The sequence below is a fragment of the Nerophis lumbriciformis genome, linkage group LG08 (genome assembly GCF_033978685.3).
Source record: "Nerophis lumbriciformis linkage group LG08, RoL_Nlum_v2.1, whole genome shotgun sequence".
Taxonomy (NCBI): domain Eukaryota; kingdom Metazoa; phylum Chordata; class Actinopteri; order Syngnathiformes; family Syngnathidae; genus Nerophis; species Nerophis lumbriciformis.
Genome location: NC_084555.2, coordinates 52,050,733 through 52,071,020, shown reverse-complemented (window position 1 = coordinate 52,071,020; position 20,288 = coordinate 52,050,733). Strand labels below are relative to the sequence as shown.

At 37.7% G+C, this 20,288-nt stretch overlaps 1 protein-coding gene across 1 annotated transcript in view; it reads left to right on the top strand.

Moving 5' to 3' along the window:
* Positions 1-20,288, top strand: part of plekhh1 (pleckstrin homology domain containing, family H (with MyTH4 domain) member 1) — a 169,116-nt gene that overhangs the window by 127,027 nt on the left and 21,801 nt on the right. Inside the window, exons 24-28 of the mRNA XM_072913745.1 lie at positions 2,822-2,919; positions 12,145-12,286; positions 12,398-12,519; positions 16,693-16,822; positions 16,908-16,991. Of these exons, the coding sequence (XP_072769846.1) occupies positions 2,822-2,919; positions 12,145-12,286; positions 12,398-12,519; positions 16,693-16,822; positions 16,908-16,991 (576 nt within the window). The remainder of the gene's footprint in view (positions 1-2,821; positions 2,920-12,144; positions 12,287-12,397; positions 12,520-16,692; positions 16,823-16,907; positions 16,992-20,288) is intronic.

The window sequence follows — 20,288 nt, the reverse complement described above, 5'->3', positions numbered from 1 at the left end:
CAAGATACATGTCTAAAAAAAAAATAAAAATTATACATTTTATTTTTATTTTTTATAACTATAAAAAGTATCTCGTGCGCACAAGATACATGTCTAAAAAAAAAATTATACATTTTATTTTTTTATTTTTAGGCGTTATTTTTGCGCACAAGATACATGTCTAAAAAAAAAAAAAAAAATACATTTTATTTTTATTTTTTATAACTATAAAAAGTATCTCCTGCACACAAGATACATGTCTAAAAAAATTAAAAAAAAATTATACATTTTATTTTTATTTTTTATAACTATAAAAAGTATCTTGTGCGCACAAGATACATGTCTAAAAAAAAAAAAAATTATACATTTTATTTTTATTTTTTATAACTAAAAAAAGTATCTTGTGCGCACAAGATACATGTCTAAAAAAAAAAAATTATACATTTTATTTTATTTTTATTTTTTTTCAGACGTAATTTTTGCGCACAAGATACATGTCTAAAAAAAAAAAAATTATACATTTTATTTTTATTTTTTATAACTATAAAAAGTATCTCGTGCGCACAAGATACATGTCTAAAAAAAAAAAAATTATACATTTTATTTTGTTATTTTTCAGGCGTAATTTTTGCGCACAAGATACATGTCTAAAAAAAATAAAAAATTATACATTTTATTTTTATTTTTTATAACTATAAAAAGTATCTTGTGCACACAAGAAGCATGTCTAAAAAAAAAAAAAAATTATACATTTTATTTTTATTTTTTATAACTATAAAAAGTATCTCGTGCGCACAAGATACATGTCTAAAAAAAAAAAAAAATTATACATTTTATTTATTTTTTTATTTTTTTTTAGGCGTAATTTTTGCGCACAAGATACATGTCTAAAAAAAAAAAAAATTATACATTTTATTTTTATTTTTTATAACTATAAAAAGTATCTTGTGTGCACAAGATACATGTCTAAAAAAATAAATAAAAATTATACATTTTATTTTTTTATTTTTAGGCGTTATTTTTGCGCACAAGATACATGTCTAAAAAAAATAAAAAATTATACATTTTATTTTTATTTTTTATAACTATAAAAAGTATCTTGTGCACACAAGAAACATGTCTAAAAAAAAAAAAAAATTATACATTTTATTTTTATTTTTTATAACTATAAAAAGTATCTCGTGCGCACAAGATACATGTCTAAAAAAAAAAAATTATACATTTTATTTTTTTATTTTTAAGCGTTATTTTTGCGCACAAGATACATGTCTAAAAAAAAAAAATTATACATTTTATTTTTATTTTTTATAACTATAAAAAGTATCTTGTGCACACAAGAAACATGTCTAAAAAAAAAAAAAAATTATACATTTTATTTTTATTTTTTATAACTATAAAAAGTATCTCGTGCGCACAAGATACATGTCTAAAAAAAAAAAAATTATACATTTTATTTATTTTTTTATTTTTTTTTAGGCGTAATTTTTGCGCACAAGATACATGTCTAAAAAAAAAAAAATTATACATTTTATTTTTATTTTTTATAACTATAAAAAGTATCTTGTGCGCACAAGATACATGTCTAAAAAAATAAATAAAAATTATACATTTTATTTTTTTATTTTTAGGCGTTATTTTTGCGCACAAGATACATGTCTAAAAAAAATAAAAAATTATACATTTTATTTTTATTTTTTATAACTATAAAAAGTATCTTGTGCACACAAGAAACATGTCTAAAAAAAAAAAAATTATACATTTTATTTTTATTTTTTATAACTATAAAAAGTATCTCGTGCGCACAAGATACATGTCTAAAAAAAAAAAATATATACATTTTATTTTTTTATTTTTAGGCGTTATTTTTGCGCACAAGATACATGTCTAAAAAAAAAAAAAAATTATACATTTTATTTTTATTTTTTATAACTATAAAAAGTATCTCGTGCGCACAAGATACATGTCTAAAAAAAAAAAAATTATACATTTTATTTATTTTTTTATTTTTTTTTAGGCGTAATTTTTGCGCACAAGATACATGTCTAAAAAAAAAAAAAAATTATACATTTTATTTTTATTTTTTATAACTATAAAAAGTATCTTGTGCGCACAAGATACATGTCTAAAAAAATAAATAAAAATTATACATTTTATTTTTTTATTTTTAGGCGTTATTTTTGCGCACAAGATACATGTCTAAAAAAAATAAAAAATTATACATTTTATTTTAATTTTTTATAACTATAAAAAGTATCTTGTGCACACAAGAAACATGTCTAAAAAAAAAAAAAAATTATACATTTTATTTTTATTTTTTATAACTATAAAAAGTATCTCGTGCGCACAAGATACATGTCTAAAAAAAAAAAAATTATACATTTTATTTTTTTATTTTTAGGCGTTATTTTTGCGCACAAGATACATGTCTAAAAAAAAAAAATTATACATTTTATTTTTATTTTTTATAACTATAAAAAGTATCTCGTGCACACGAGATACATGTCTAAAAAAAAAAATAAATAAATAAATAAATAAAAACATTTCCTCCATGTCCCTTTAGGGGCTCCGTACTCAAAAGTGCAAAAAGGAGACAACACAATATGGAGACATGTTCAATTGAATTTAACAATGCATTTTTGTATGTTAAGTTAATGATGTGGAGTGCATGAGAAAGTGTAAAGAAAAACGTACAGTCGCTCTATTTGCCCACATGATTACACGTAGTTTGTACGGTTAGCAGCAACACAAGGAGGTCGCCTACAGCCACTGATGTTGCCGCCCTTATTAGAGAGCCTGGTGGTTGTTTGCTTTAATTGGTAAATTGTTTGACTTTTCCTTACAGATTTGTGACGTTATTTCCAAATGGGAGCAGGCCCTGAAGGAGCTTCATCCAGGGAAAAACGAGGGCACGCGAATCGTACGCTTGACCTACAAAAACCGGTAAGTCTCCGTGATTGCACTTTGTTTTGAAAGGTTTATGAAGATAGCAGCACCTTTTGGGATTGACACTGACTCAATGGTATCATATCTCGGCACCGACTCAAACACTCGGCGGGCAAACAAGCGTATTCGTAGCAGAGGTTTTCCATACCAACGCCGCAAGCATGCCTGATAGAAAAGCGCTCAAAAATAAGGATTCACATTTCAAAAAGTGCTAGTTTACATTGGATATGCTAAAAACATGCTACTGATTATCATTAGCAATTTGACATGGCGATTTTAACACCTCCAAATTTGGTATAAAAAAAAAACTAAAACTCCCTCCAACCTCCGAGGACAAAGCTACGGACAATGGGAGACCGGGCTTTCTGTTCCGCAGCTCCCAGTCTGTGGAAGGCTCTCCCTGACCACCTGAGGGCACCACAGACTGTGGATGCTTTTAAAAAAGGCTAAAAAAACCTTCGGTTTTGAAAAAAAGCTTTTTTTTTTAGATATATGCATACTAGTTATAGCTATTTGGCTTTTTTAGTTTTTAGTTTTATTTATTTTTTATTATCTTTTTATTTTTATTTTTTTAATACACTGTAGCACGTTGAGATTGTTTACTCAATGTAAAGTGCTTTTTACAAAAAAATATATTACTATTATTAATATTTTTACTTAGTCAAAAAAACTCAACAAAAGACAACTTAATGGCAAAGACTACTTCCTGACCACAGCAACATATCTAGGACAGACTGAAATGAATGCATACATACATAGATCCTCAAAAACAAAAAGAGTGCTCCTGTCATATAGAGGATCTTTGACTAGGCTATTTGCTGTAAGTCCTCAAAAAACAACTGAGTGCTCCTGTCAAATAATGGATCTTTGACAAGGATTTTTGCCAAAGGGTCCTCAAAAACAGCTGAGCGCTCCTGTCATATAGAGGATCTTTGACTAGATTATTTGCTCTAAATCCTCAAAAACAACTGAGTGCTCCTGTCAAATAGAGGATCTTTGACAATGATTTTTGCCAAAGGGTCCTCAAAAAGAGCTGAGCGCTCCTGTCATTTAGAGGATCTTTGACTAGATTATTTGCCAAAGGGTCCTCAAAAACAACTGAGTGCTCCTGTCAAATAGAGGATCTTTGACAAGGATTTTTGCCAAAGGGTCCTCAAAAAGAGCTGAGCGCTCCTGTCCTATAGAGGATCTTTGACTAGATTATTTGCTGTAAGTCCTCAAAAAACAACTGAGTGCTCCTGTCAAATAGAGGATCTTTGACAATGACTTTTGCCAAAGGGTCCTCAAAAAGAGCTGAGCGCTCCTGTCATATAGAGGATCTTTGACTAGATTATTTGCTGTAAATCGACAAAAACAACTGAGTAATCATGTCAAATAGAGGATCTTTGACAATGATTTTTGCCAAAGGGTCCTCAAAGAGAGCTGAGCGCTCCTGTCATTTAGATGATCTTTGACTAGATTATTTGCTGTAAGTCCTCAAAAAAAACAGAGTGCTCCTGTCAAATAGAGGATCTTTGACTAGATTATTTGCTGTAAGTCCTCAAAAACAACTGAGTGCTCCTGTCATATAGAGGATCTTTGACTAGATTATTTGCTGTAAGTCCTCAAAAAACAACTGAGTGCTCCTGTCAAATAATGGATCTTTGACAAGGATTTTTGCCAAAGGGTCCTCAAAAACAGCTGAGCGCTCCTGTCATATAGAGGATCTTTGACTAGATTATTTGCTCTAAATCCTCAAAAACAACTGAGTGCTACTGTCAAATAGAGGATCTTTGACAATGATTTTTGCCAAAGGGTCCTCAAAAAGAGCTGAGCGCTCCTGTCATTTAGAGGATCTTTGACTAGATTATTTGCCAAAGGGTCCTCAAAAACAACTGAGTGCTCCCGTCAAATAGAGGATCTTTGACAAGGATTTTTGCCAAAGGGTCCTCAAAAAGAGCTGAGCACTCCTGTCCTATAGAGGATCTTTGACTAGATTATTTGCTGTAAGTCCTCAAAAAACAACTGAGTGCTCCTGTCAAATAGAGGATCTTTGACAATGACTTTTGCCAAAGGGTCCTCAAAAACAGCTGAGCGCTACTGTCATATAGAGGATCTTTGACTAGATTATTTTCTGTAAATCGACAAAAACAACTGAGTGCTCCTGTCAAACAGAGGATCTTTGACAAGGATTTTTGCCAAAGGGTCCTCAAAAACCGCTGAGCGCTCCTGTCATATAGAGGATCTTTGACTAGATTATTTGCTGTAAGTCCTCAAAAGCAACTGAGTGCTCCTGTCAAATAGAGGATCTTTGACAAGGATTTTTGCCAAAGGGTCCTCAAAAAGAGCTGAGCGCTCCTGTCATATAGAGGATCTTTGACTAGATTATTTGCTGTAAATCCTCAAAAACAACACAGTGCTCCTGTCGAATAGAGGATCTTTGACAATGATTTTTGCCAAAGGGTCCTCAAAAAGAGCTGAGCGCTCCTGTCATATAGAGGATCTTTGACTAGATTATTTGCTGTAAATCCTCAAAAACAACACAGTGCTCCTGTCGAATAGAGGATCTTTGACAATGATTGTTGCCAAAGGGTCCTCAAAAAGAGCTGAGCGCTCCTGTCATATAGAGGATATTTGACTAGATTATTTGCTGTAAGTCCTCAAAAACAACACAGTGCTCCTGTCGAATAGAGGATCTTTGACAATGATTTTTGCCAAAGGGTCCTCAAAAAGAGCTGAGCGCTCCTGTAATATAGAGGATCTTTGACTAGATTGTTTGCTGTAAGTCCTCAAAAACAACTGAGTGCTCCTGTCATATAGAGGATCTTTGACTAGATTATTTGCTGTAGGTCTTCAAAAACAACTGAGTGCTCCTGTCAAATAGAGGATCTTTGACAAGGATTTTTGCCAAAGGGTCCTCAAAAACAGTTGAGCGCTCCTGTCATATAGAGGATCTTTGACTACATTATTTGCTGTAGGTCCTCAAAAACAACTGAGTGCTCCTGTCAAATAGAGGATCTTTGTCAAGGATTTTTGCCAAAGGGTCCTCAAAAAGAGCTGAGTGCTCCTGTCATATAGAGGATCTTTGACTAGATTATTTGCTGTAAGTCCTCAAAAACAACGGAGTGCTCCTGTCAAATAGAGGATCTTTGACAAGGATTTTTGCCAAAGGGTCCTCAAAAACAGCTGAGCGCTCCTGTCGTATAGAGGATCTTTGACTAGATTATTTGCTGCAAGTCCTCAAAAACAACTGAGTGCTCCTGTCAAATAATGGATCTTTGACAAGGATTTTGCCAAAGGGTCCTCAAAAAGAGCTGAGCGCTCCTGTCATTTAGAGGATCTTTGACTAGATTATTTGCTGTAAGTCCTCAAAAACAACTGAGTGCTCCTGTCAAACAGAGGATCTTTGACAAGGATTTTTGCCAAAGGGTCCTCAAAAAGAGCTGAGCGCTCCTGTCATTTAGAGGATCTTTGACTAGATTATTTGCTGTAAGTCCTCAAAAATAACTGAGTGCTCCTGTCAAATAGAGGATCTTTGACAAGGATTTTTGCCAAAGGGTCCTCAAAAAGAGCTGAGCGCTCCTGTCCTATAGAGGATCTTTGACTAGATTATTTGCTGTAAATCGACAAAAACAACTGAGTAATCATGTCAAATAGAGCATCTTTGACAATGATTTTTGCCAAAGGCTCCTCAAAAAGAGCTGAGCGCTCCTGTCATATAGAGGATCTTTGACTAGATTATTTGCTGTAAATCCTCAAAAACAACTGAGTGCTCCTGTCAAACAGAGGATCTTTGACAAGGATTTTTGCCAAAGGGTCCTCAAAAACAGCTGAGCGCTCCTGTCATATAGAGGATCTTTGACTAGATTATTTGCTGTAAGTCCTCAAAAACAACACAGTGCTCCTGTCGAATAGAGTATCTTTAACAATGACTTTTGCCAAAGGGTCCTCCAAAAGAGCTGAGCGCTCCTGTCATATAGAGGATCTTTGACTAGATTTTCTGTAAGTCCTCAAAAACAACTGAGTGCTCCTGTCATATAGAGGATCTTTGACAATGATTTTTGCCAAAGGGTCCTCAAAAAGAGCTGAGCGCTCCTGTCATATAGAGGATCTTTGACTAGATTATTTGCTGTAAAACGACAAAAACAACTGAGTAATCATGTCAAATAGAGGATCTTTGACAATGATTTTTGCCAAAGGGTCCTCAAAAAGAGCTGAGCGCTCCTGTCATTTAGAGGATCTTTGACAAGATTATTTTCTGTAAATCCTAAAAAACAACTGAGTGCTCCTGTTATATAGAGGATCTTTGACTAGATTATTTCCTGTAAATCCTCAAAAACAACTGAGTGCTCCTGTCATATAGAGGATCTTTGACTAGATTATTTGCTGTAAATCCTCAAAAACAACTGAGTGCTCCTGTCATATAGAGGATCTTTGACTAGATTATTTGCTGTAAGTCCTCAAAACACAACTGGGTGCTCCTGTCGAATAGAGGATCTTTGACAAGGATTTTTGCCAAAGGGTCCTCAAAAAGAGCTGAGCGCTCCTGTTGTATAGAGGATCTTTGACTAGATTATTTGCTGTAAGTCCTCAAAAACAACTGAGTGCTCCTGTCATATAGAGGATCTTTGACTAGATTATTTGCTGTAGGTCTTCAAAAACAACTGAGTGCTTCTTTCATATAGAGGATCTTTGACAAGGATTTTTGCCAAAGGGCCCTCAAAAACAATTGAGGGCTCCTGTCAAATAGAGGATCTTTGACAAGGATTTTTGCCAAAGGGTCCTCAAAAACAACTGAGCGCTTCTTTCATATAGAGGATCTTTGACAAGTATTTTTGCCAAAGGGTCCTCAAAAACAACTGAGCGCTTCTTTCATATAGAGGATCTTTGACAAGGATTTTTGCCAAAGGGCCCTCAAAAACAATTGAGGGCTCCTGTCAAATAGAGGATCTTTGACAAGGATTTTTGCCAAAGGGTCCTCAAAAACAACTGAGCGCTTCTTTCATATAGAGGATCTTTGACAAGTATTTTTGCCAAAGGGTCCTCAAAAACAACTGAGCGCTTCTTTCCTATAGAGAATCTTTGACAAGGATTTTTGCCAAAGGGCCCTCAAAAACAACTGAGGGCTCCTGTCAAATAGAGGATCTTTGACAAGGATTTTTGCCAAAGGGTCCTCAAAAACAACTGAGCGCTCCTTTCATATAGAGGATCTTTGACAAGGATTTTTGCCAAAGGGTCCTCAAAAACAACTGAGTGCTCCTGTCAAATAGAGGATCTTTGACAAGGATTTTTGCCAAAGGGCCCTCAAAAACAACTGAGTGCTCCTGTCAAATAGAGGATCTTTGACAAGGATTTTTGCCAAAGGGCTCCTCAAAAACAGCTGCGCGCTCCTGTCATATAGAGGATCTTTGACAAGGATTTTTGCCAAAGGGTCCTCAAAAACAACTGAGCGCTTCTTTCCTATAGAGAATCTTTGACAAGGATTTTTGCCAAAGGGCCCTCATAAACAACTGAGGGCTCCTGTCAAATAGAGGATCTTTGACAAGGATTTTTGCCAAAGGGTCCTCAAAAACAACTGCGCGCTCCTGTCAAATAGAGGATCTTTGACAAGGATTTTTGCCAAAGGGTCCTCAAAAATAACTGAGTGCTCTTGTCAAATAGAGGATCTTTGACAAGGATTTTTGCCAAAAGGGTCCTCAAAAACAACTGAGTGCTCCTGTCAAATAGAGGATCTTTGTCAAGGATTTATGCCAAAGGGTCCTCAAAAAGAGCTGAGAGCTCCTGTCATATAGAGGATCTTTGACTAGATTATTTGCTGTAAATTGACAAAAACAACTGAGTAATCCTGTCAAACAGAGGATTTTTGACAAGGATTTTTGCCAAAGGGTCCTCAAAAACAGTTGAGCGCTCCTGCTATATAGAGGATCTTTGACAAGGATTTTTGCCAAAGGGTCCTCAAAAACAACTGAGCGCTTCTTTCATATAGAGGATCTTTGACAAGGATTTTTGCCAAAGGGCCCTCAAAAACAACTGAGGGCTCCTGTCAAATAGAGGATCTTTGACAAGGATTTTTGCCAAAGGGTCCTCAAAAACAACAGAGTGCTCTTGTCAAATAGAGGATCTTTGACAAGGATTTTTGCCAAAGGGCCCTCAAAAACAACTGAGGGCTCCTGTCAAATAGAGGATCTTTGACAAGGATTTTTGCCAAAGGGTCTTCAAAAACAACTGAGTGCTCCTGTCAAATAGAGGATCTTTGACAAGGATTTTTGCCAAAGGGTCCTCAAAAACAACTGAGTGCTCTTGTCAAATAGAAGATCTTTGACAAGGATTTTTGGCAAAGGGTCCTCAAAAACAAATCAGTGCTCCTGTCAAATAGAGGATCTTTGACAAGGATTTTTGCCAAAGGGTCCTCAAAAACAACTGAGTGCTCCTGTCAAATAGAGGATCTTTGTCAAGGATTTTTGCCAAAGGGTCCTCAAAAACAACTGAGTGCTTCTTTCATATAGAGGATCTTTGACAAGGATTTTTGCCAAAGGGCCGTCAAAAACAACTGAGTGCTCCTGTCAAATAGAGGATCTTTGACAAGGATTTTTGCCAAAGGGTCCTCAAAAAGAGCTGAGCGCTCCTGTCATTTAGAGGATCTTTGACTAGATTATTTGCTGTAAGTCCTCAAAAACAACTGAGGGCTCCTGTCAAATAGAGGATCTTTGACAAGGATTTTTGCCAAAGGGTCCTCAAAAAGAGCTGAGCGCTCCTGTCATATAGAGGATCTTTGACTAGATTATTTGCTGTAAATCCTCAAAAACAACTGAGTGCTCCTGTCATATAGAGGATCTTTGACTAGATTATTTGCTGTAAGTCCTCAAAACACAACTGGGTGCTCCTGTCGAATAGAGGATCTTTGACAAGGATTTTTGCCAAAGGGTCCTCAAAAACAGCTGAGTGCTACTGTCATATAGAGGATCTTTGACTAGATTATTTGCTGTAAATCGACAAAAACAACTGAGTAAGCATGTCAAATAGAGGATCTTTGACAAGGATTTTTGCCAAAGGGTCCTCAAAAAGAGCTGAGTGTTTCTGTCATTTAAAGGATCTTTGACTAGATTATTTGCTGTAAAATGACAAAAACAACTGAGTAATCATGTCAAATAGAGGATCTTTGACAATGATTTTTGCCAAAGGGTCCTCAAAAAGAGCTGAGCGCTCCTGTCATATAGAGGATCTTTGACTAGATTATTTGCTGTAAGTCCTCAAAAACAACTGAGGGCTCCTGTCAAATAGAGGATCTTTGACAAGGATTTTTGCCAAAGGGTCCTCAAAAAGAGCTGAGCGCTCCTGTCATATAGAGGATCTTTGACTAGATTATTTGCTGTAAATCCTCAAAAACAACTGAGTGCTCCTGTCATATAGAGGATCTTTGACTAGATTATTTGCTGTAAGTCCTCAAAACACAACTGGGTGCTCCTGTCGAATAGAGGATCTTTGACAAGGATTTTTGCCAAAGGGTCCTCAAAAACAGCTGAGTGCTACTGTCATATAGAGGATCTTTGACTAGATTATTTGCTCTAAATCGACAAAAACAACTGAGTAAGCATGTCAAATAGAGGATCTTTGACAAGGATTTTTGCCAAAGGGTCCTCAAAAAGAGCTGAGTGTTTCTGTCATTTAAAGGATCTTTGACTAGATTATTTGCTGTAAAATGACAAAAACAACTGAGTTATCATGTCAAATAGAGCATCTTTGACAATGATTTTTGCCAAAGGGTCCTCAAAAAGAGCTGAGCGCTCCTGTCATATAGAGGATCTTTGACTAGATTATTTGCTGTAAATCCTCAAAAATAACTGAGTGCTCCTGTCATATAGAGGATCTTTGACTAGATTATTTGCTGTAAATCCTCAAAAACAACTGAGTGCTCCTGTCATATAGAGGATCTTTGACTATATTATTTGCTGTAAGTCCTCAAAAACAACTGAATGCTCCTGTCAAATAGAGGATCTTTGACAAGGATTTTTGCCAAAGGGTCCTCAAAAACAACTGAGTGCTCCTGTCGAATAGAGGATCTTTGACAAGGATTTTTGCCAAAGGGTCCTCAAAAACAACTGAGCGCTTCTTTCATATAGAGGATCTTTGACAAGGATTTTTGCCAAAGGGCCCTCAAAAACAACTGAGTGCTCCTGTCAAATAGAGGATCTTTGACAAGGATTTTTGCCAAAAGGTCCTCAAAAACAACTGAGCGCTTCTTTCATATAGGGGATCTTTGACAAGGATTTTTGCCAAAGGGCCCTCAAAAACAACTGAGTGCTCCTGTCATATAGAGGATCTTTGACTAGATTATTTGCTGTAAATTGACAAAAACAACTGAGTAATCATGTCAAATAGAGGATCTTTGACAATGATTTTTGCCAAAGGGTCCTCAAAAAGAGCTGAGCGCTCCTGTCATTTAGAGGATCTTTGACTAGATTATTTGCTGTAAGTCCTCAAAAACAACAGAGTGCTCCTGTCAAATAGAGGATCTTTGACTAGATTATTTGCTGTAAATCCTCAAAAACAACTGAGTGCTCCTGTCATATAGAGGATCTTTGACTAGATTATTTGCTGTAAGTCCTCAAAAACAACTGAGTGCTCCTGTCAAATAGAGGATCTTTGACAATTATTTTTGCTAAAGGGTCCTCAAAAACAGCTGAGCGCTCCTGTCATATAGAGGATCTTTGACTAGATTATTTGCTGTAAATCCTCAAAACTAACTGAGTGCTCCTGTCAAACAGAGGATCTTTGACAAGGATTTTTGCCAAAGGGTCCTCAAAAACAACTGAGTGCTCCTGTCAAATAGAGGATCTTTGACAAGGAGTTTTGCCAAAAGGGTCCTCAAAAACAACTGAGTGCTCTTGTCAAATAGAGGATCTTTGACAAGGATTCTTGCCAAAGGGTCCTTAAAAATAACTGAGAGCTCTTGTCAAATAGAGGATCTTTGACAAGGATTTTTGCCAAAAGGGTCCTCAAAAACAGCTGAGCATTCCTGTCATATAGAGGATCTTTGACTAGATTATTTTGCCGCACGTCCACAAACTAGAGGAGCGTGCAAATGATACTTGAGGGTGTAAGAGAAGACTGTTAAATACACAAAATACGTGTTGTTATTCCACAAACACACTGAAGTATTGGTCATTGTTACAGAGTTACAGGTAAGTACAACCTGCACAGTAACTGACGAGGGTTGAGGGAATGATTGTTTTGCACATGCAGGTTATGTTTGCGATCACAAGTCAAAGGCCAGACAGAGCGAGAGCGCCTCCTACTGGCCTACCAGGTCAACCACCATGTCCTCCAAGGACACTTTCCTGTCAACAAGGAGCTGGCACTGGAGGTGGCTGCCCTCATGGCACAGGTACACACACACACACACACACACACACACACACACACACACACACACACACACACACACACACACTCGACGGTGTAACATAAGATGATGTGTGTGTTATTGTCCAACAAGGTGGATCAGGGTGATTTGGAGCAGCCATCTTCCCAAGCCAAAAGTCACGTGACGGTCGTGCAGATGTTGGAGCGCTTCTACCCAAAACACTACAAACAAGACTGCAGCACAGAAGAGCTCAGGTAAAATATTATATATTATAAATAATATTATTTAAATAATAGTATATTACCAGTAAAAATAATACTACTTAAAAATTATATATTGTAAATAACATTACTATAATAATAATATATACAGTATTATAAATACTACTACTATGATATATTAGATATTAGATTCCAATATTAGATATTATGAATATTACAACTATAAAGTCGGGACCAGGGGTGGACCGCTTGCCTGTGCATCGGTTGGGGACATCTCTGCACTGTTGACTCGTCTCCACTCGAGATGATCTCCTGCTGGCCCCACTATGGACTAGACTCTCACTATTATGTTAGATCCACTATGGACTGGACTCTCACTATTATGTTAGATCCACTATGGACTGAACTCTTACTATTATGTTAGATCCACTATGGACTGGACTCTCACTATTATGTTAGATCCACTATGGACTGGACTTTCACTATTATGTTAGATCCACTATGGACTGGACTCTCACTATTATGTTAGATCCACTATGGACTGGACTCTCACTATTATGTTAGATCCACTATGGACTGGACTCTCGCTATTATGTTAGATCCACTATGGACTGGACTCTCACACTATTATGTTTGATCCACTATGGACTGGACTCTCACTATTATGTTAGATCCACTATGGACTGGACTCTCACTATTATGGTAGATCCACTATGGACTGGACTCTCACTATTATGTTGGATCCACTATGGACTAGACTCTCACTATTATGTTAGATCCACTATGGACTGGACTCTCACTATTATGTTAGATCCACTATGGACTGGACTTTCACTATTATGTTAGATCCACTATGGACTGGACTCTCACTATTATGTTAGATCCACTATGGACTGGACTCTCACTATTATGTTAGATCCACTATGGACTGGACTCTCACTACTATGTTAGATCCACTATGGACTGGACTGTCACTATTATGTTAGATCCACTATGGACTGGACTCTCACTATTATGTTAGATCCACTATGGACTGGACTCTCACTATTATGTTGGATCCACTATGGACTAGACTCTCACTATTATGTTAGATCCACTATGGACTGGACTCTCACTATTATGTTAGATCCACTATGGACTGGACTTTCACTATTATGTTAGATCCACTATGGACTGGACTCTCACTATTATGTTAGATCCACTATGGACTGGACTCTCACTATTATGTTAGATCCACTATGGACTGGACTCTCGCTATTATGTTAGATCCACTATGGACTGGACTCTCACACTATTATGTTTGATCCACTATGGACTGGACTCTCACTATTATGTTAGATCCACTATGGACTGGACTCTCACTATTATGGTAGATCCACTATGGACTGGACTCTCACTATTATGTTGGATCCACTATGGACTAGACTCTCACTATTATGTTAGATCCACTATGGACTGGACTCTCGCTATTATGTTAGATCCACTATGGACTGGACTCTCACTATTATGTTAGATCCACTACGGACTGGACTCTCACACTATTATGTTAGATCCACTATGGACTGAACTCTCACTATTATGTTAGATCCACTATGGACTGGACTCTCACTATTATGTTAGATCCACTATGGACTGGACTCTCACACTATTATGTTAGATCCACTATGGACTGGACTCTCACACTATTATGCTAGATCCACTATGGACTGGACTCTCACACTATTATGTTAGATCCACTATGGACTGGACTCTCACTATTATGTTAGATCCACTATGGACTGAACTCTCACTATTATGTTAGATCCACTATGGACTGGACTCTCACACTATTATGTTAGATCCACTATGGACTGAACTCTCACTATTATGTTGGATCCACTATGGACTGGACTCTCACACTATTATGTTAGATCCACTATGGACTGGACTCTCACTATTAGGTTAGATCCACTTTAGACTGGACTCTCACACTATTAGGTTAGATCCACTTTGGACTGGACTCTCACACTATTATGCTAGATCCACTATGGACTGGATTCTCACACTATTATGTTAGATCCACTATGGACTGGACTCTCACACTATTATGTTAGAGCCACTATAGACTGGACTCTTACTATTATGTTAGATCCACTATGGACTGGACTCTCACTATTATGTTAGATCCACTATGGACTGGACTCTTACTATTATGTTAGATCCACTATGGACTGGACTCTCACACTATTATGTTAGATCCACTATGGACTGGACTCTCACTATTATGTTAGATCCACTATGGACTGGACTCTCACTATTATGTTAGATCCACTATGGACTGGACTCTCACACTATTATGTTAGATCCACTATGGACTGGACTCTCACTATTATGTTAGATCCACTCTGGACTGGACTCTCTCACTATTATGTTAGATCCACTATGGACTGGACTCTCACACTATTATGTTAGATCCACTATAGACTGGACTCTCACTATTATGTTAGATCCACTATGGACTGGACTCTCACTATTATGTTAGATCCACTATGGACTGGACTCTCACTATTATGTTAGATCCACTATGGACTGGACTTTCACACTATTATGTTAGATCCACTATGGACTGGACTCTCACACTATTATGTTAGATCCACTATGGACTGGACTCTCACTATTATGTTAGATCCACTATGGACTGGACTCTTACTATTATGTTAGATCCACTATGGACTGGACTCTCACTATTATGTTAGATCCACTATGGACTGGACTCTCACTACTATGTTAGATCCACTATGGACTGGACTGTCACTATTATGTTAGATCCACTATGGACTGGACTCTCACTATTATGTTAGATCCACTATGGACTGGACTCTCACTACTATGTTAGATCCACTATGGACTGGACTGTCACTATTATGTTAGATCCACTATGGACTGGACTCTCACTATTATGTTAGATCCACTATGGACTGGACTCTCACACTATTATGTTAGAGCCACTATGGACTGGACTCTTACTATTATGTTAGATCCACTATGGACTGGACTCTCACTATTATGTTAGATCCACTATGGACTGGACTCTTACTATTATGTTAGATCCACTATGGACTGGACTCTCACTATTATGTTGTATCCACTATGGACTGGACTCTCACACTATTATGTTAGATCCACTATGGACTGGACTCTCACTATTATGTTAGATCCACTATGGACTGGACTCTCACACTATTATGTTAGATCCACTATGGACTGGACTATCACTATTATGTTAGATCCACTATGGACTGGACTCTTACTATTATGTTAGATCCACTATGGACTGGACTCTCACTATTATGTTAGATCTACTATGGACTGGACTCTCACTATTATGTTAGATCTACTATGGACTGGACTCTCACTATTATGTTAGATCCACTATGGACTGGACTCTCACTATTATGTTAGATCTACTATGGACTGGACTCTCACTATTATGTTAGATCCACTATGGACTGGACTCTCACTATTATGTTAGATCCACTATGGACTGGACTCTCACTATTATGTTAGATCCACTATGGACTGGACTCTCACTATTATGTTAGATCCACTATGGACTGGACTCTCACTATTATGTTAGATCTACTATGGACTGGACTCTCACTATTATGTTGTATCCACTATGGACTGGACTCTCACACTATTATGTTAGATCCACTATGGACTGGACTCTCACTATTATGTTAGATCTACTATGGACTGGACTCTCACTATTATGTTAGATCCACTATGGACTGGACTCTCACTATTATGTTAGATCTACTATGGACTGGACTCTCACTATTATGTTAGATCCACTATGGACTGGACTCTCACTATTATGTTAGATCTACTATGGACTGAACTCTCACTATTATGTTAGATCTACTATGGACTGGACTCTCACTATTATGTTAGATCCACTATGGACTGGACTCTCACACTATTATGTCAGACCCACTCGACGTCCATTGCATCCGGTCTCCCCTAGAGGAGGGTAGGGGGGTTTATTTATTTTATTCCAATAAAATCCCCTGAAGAGCAGGGAAACCATGTGCATGATTCATTGGAAATCAAACCAGGATCTAGTTGGTAGTTCAATTAAAAACATAATACTGGAGATAGTTTGGAATATTTAGTTTCCACCTGCATGTAAAAGTATGAATATTTATTGAATGTTCTTTCTTTTAGAGAAGTTGCTGAGCGTCTGGCAGCCAAATGGTGCAAGTTAGGAGGATGCAGCACGTCTGAGTGTGTGAGGACTTACCTGACGGTGGCACGCACCTGGACTCTGTTTGGTGCCAAACTGTTCAGCGTCAAGGCGAGACAATATTTACTTTGCCCACTTTGTAGCCAACTTCCCCTCGGGGCAGCTGGTGTTAAAGATATGTTGGACTTGTTTGCAGCCTGTCAACTCCTTCCCTCACCAGCAGAGTCCGGCCTGGCTGGCCGTCAAGGAGGATGGACTGTGTGTGCTGGACTTCACTATGGTCAGTAGCTAGCCGCTAATAGCTAACTATTAACAATTAGCAGCGAACAACTAGCAGCTAATCATTCACTATGGTCAGTAACTAGCCGGTAATAGCTAGCCGCTAATAGCTGCTAACAATTAGCAGCGAACAATCAGCAGCTAATCATTCACTATGGTCAGTAACTAGCCGGTAATAGCTAGCTGCTAATAGCGGCTAACAATTAGCAGCGAACAATCAGCAGCTAATCACGCACTATGGTCAGTAGCTAGCAGCTAATAGCTAGCTATTAACAATTAGCAGCTAATCATTCAATATGGTCAGTAGCCAGCCGCTAATAGCTAGCCGCTAATTTCTACCTATTAACAATTAGCAGCAAACAATTAGCAGCGAACAATTAGCAGCTAATCATTCAATATGGTCAGTAGCCAGCCGCTAATAGCGGCTAACAATTAGCAGCGAACAATTAGCAGCTAATCATTCACTATGGTCAGGAGCTAGCAGCTAATAGCTAGCTATTAACAATTAGCAGCTAATCATTCAATATGGTCAGTAGCCAGCCGCTAATAGCGGCTAACAATTAGCAGCGAACAATTAGCAGCTAATCATTCACTATGGTCAGGAGCTAGCAGCTAATAGCTAGCTATTAACAATTAGCAGCTAATCATTCAATATGGTCAGTAGCCAGCCGCTAATAGCTAGCCGCTAATTTCTACCTATTAACAATTAGCAGCAAACAATTAGCAGCTAATCATTCCATATGGTCAGTAGCCAGCCGCTAATAGCTAGCCGCTAATAGCGGCTAACAATTAGCAGCGAACAATTAGCAGCTAATCATTCACTATGGTCAGGAGCTAGCAGCTAATAGCTAGCTATTAACAATTAGCAGCTAATCATTCAATATGGTCAGTAGCCAGCCGCTAATAGCTAGCCGCTAATTTCTACCTATTAACAATTAGCAGCAAACAATTAGCAGCGAACAATTAGCAGCTAATCATTCAATATGGTCAGTAGTTAGCCGCTAGTAGCTAGCCGTTAATAGCTAGCCGCTTATAGCTAACTATTAACAATTAGCAGCGAACAATTAACAGCGAACAATCAGCAGCTAATCACTCACTATGGTCAGTAGCTAGCCGCTAATAGCTGCTATCAATTAGCAGCGAACAATTAGCAGCTAATCATTCACTATGGTCAGTAGCTAGCCGGTAATAGCTAGCCGCTAAAAGCCAGCCGCTAATAGCTAACCGCTAATAAAGGCTAACAATTAGCAGCGAACAATTAGCAGCTAGTCATTTACTATGGTCTGTAGCTAGCCGCTAATAGCTAGCCGCTAATAGCAGCTAACAATTAGCAGCGAACAATTAGCACCTAATCATTCACTATGGCTAGCCGTTAATAGCTCGCCGCTAATAGCTAGCTATTAAACAATTAGCAGCAAAAAATTAGCAGCAAACAATTAGCAGCTAATCATTCAATATGGTCAGTAGCCAGCCGCTAATAGCTAGCCGCTAATTTCTACCTATTAACAATTAGCAGCAAACAATTAGCAGCGAACAATCAGCAGCTAATCACTCACTACGGTCAGTAGCTAGCCGCTAGTAGCTAGCCGTTAATAGCTAGCCGCTTATAGCTAACTATTAACAATTAGCAGCGAACATTCAGCAGCTAATCACTCACTATGATCAGTAGCTAGTCGCTAATAGCTGCTAACAATTAGCAGCGAACAATTAGCAGCGAACAATCAGCAGCTAATCACTCACTATGGTCAGTAGCTAGCCGCTAATAGCTGCTATCAATTAGCAGCGAACAATTAGCAGCTAATCATTCACTATGGTCAGTAGCTAGCCGGTAATAGCTAGCCGCTAAAAGCCAGCCGCTAATAGCTAACCGCTAATAAAGGCTAACAATTAGCAGCGAACAATTAGCAGCTAGTCATTTACTATGGTCTGTAGCTAGCCGCTAATAGCTAGCCGCTAATAGCAGCTAACAATTAGCAGCGAACAATTAGCACCTAATCATTCACTATGGCTAGCCGTTAATAGCTCGCCGCTAATAGCTAGCTATTAAACAATTAGCAGCAAAAAATTAGCAGCAAACAATTAGCAGCTAATCATTCAATATGGTCAGTAGCCAGCCGCTAATAGCTAGCCGCTAATTTCTACCTATTAACAATTAGCAGCAAACAATTAGCAGCGAACAATCAGCAGCTAATCACTCACTACGGTCAGTAGCTAGCCGCTAGTAGCTAGCCGTTAATAGCTAGCCGCTTATAGCTAACTATTAACAATTAGCAGCGAACATTCAGCAGCTAATCACTCACTATGATCAGTAGCTAGTCGCTAATAGCTGCTAACAATTAGCAGCGAACAATTAGCAGCTAATCATTCACTATGGTCAGTAGCTAGCCGGTAATAGCTAACCGCTAATAACGACTAACAATTAGCAGCGAACACTTAGCAGCTAGTCATTCCCTATGGTCAGTAGCTATCCGCTAATAGCTAGCCTCTAATAACGGCTAGCATTCAGCAGCGAACAATTAGCAGCTAATCATATACTATGGTCAGTAGCTAGCCGGTAATAGCTAGCCGCTAATAGCCAGCCGCTAATAGCTAACCGCTAAAAATGGCTAACAATTAGCAGCGAACAATTAGCAGCTAATCATTCACTATGATCTGTAGCTAGCCGGTAATAGCTAGCTGTTAATAGCTAGCCGCTAATAGCAGCTAACAATTAGCAGCGAACAATTAGCACCTAATCATTCACTATGGTCAGTAGCTAGCCGCTAATAGCTAGCTATTAACAATTAGCAGCGAACAATCAGCAGCTAATCACTCACTACGGTCAGTAGCTAGCCGCTAGTAGCTAGCCGTTAATAGCTAGCCGCTTATAGCTAACTATTAACAATTAGCAGCGAACATTCAGCAGCTAATCACTCACTATGATCAGTAGCTAGTCGCTAATAGCTGCTAACAATTAGCAGCGAACAATTAGCAGCGAACAATCAGCAGCTAATCACTCACTATGGTCAGTAGCTAGCCGCTAATAGCTGCTATCAATTAGCAGCGAACAATTAGCAGCTAATCATTCACTATGGTCAGTAGCTAGCCGGTAATAGCTAGCCGCTAAAAGCCAGCCGCTAATAGCTAACCGCTAATAAAGGCTAACAATTAGCAGCGAACAATTAGCAGCTAGTCATTTACTATGGTCTGTAGCTAGCCGCTAATAGCTAGCCGCTAATAGCAGCTAACAATTAGCAGCGAACAATTAGCACCTAATCATTCACTATGGCTAGCCGTTAATAGCTCGCCGCTAATAGCT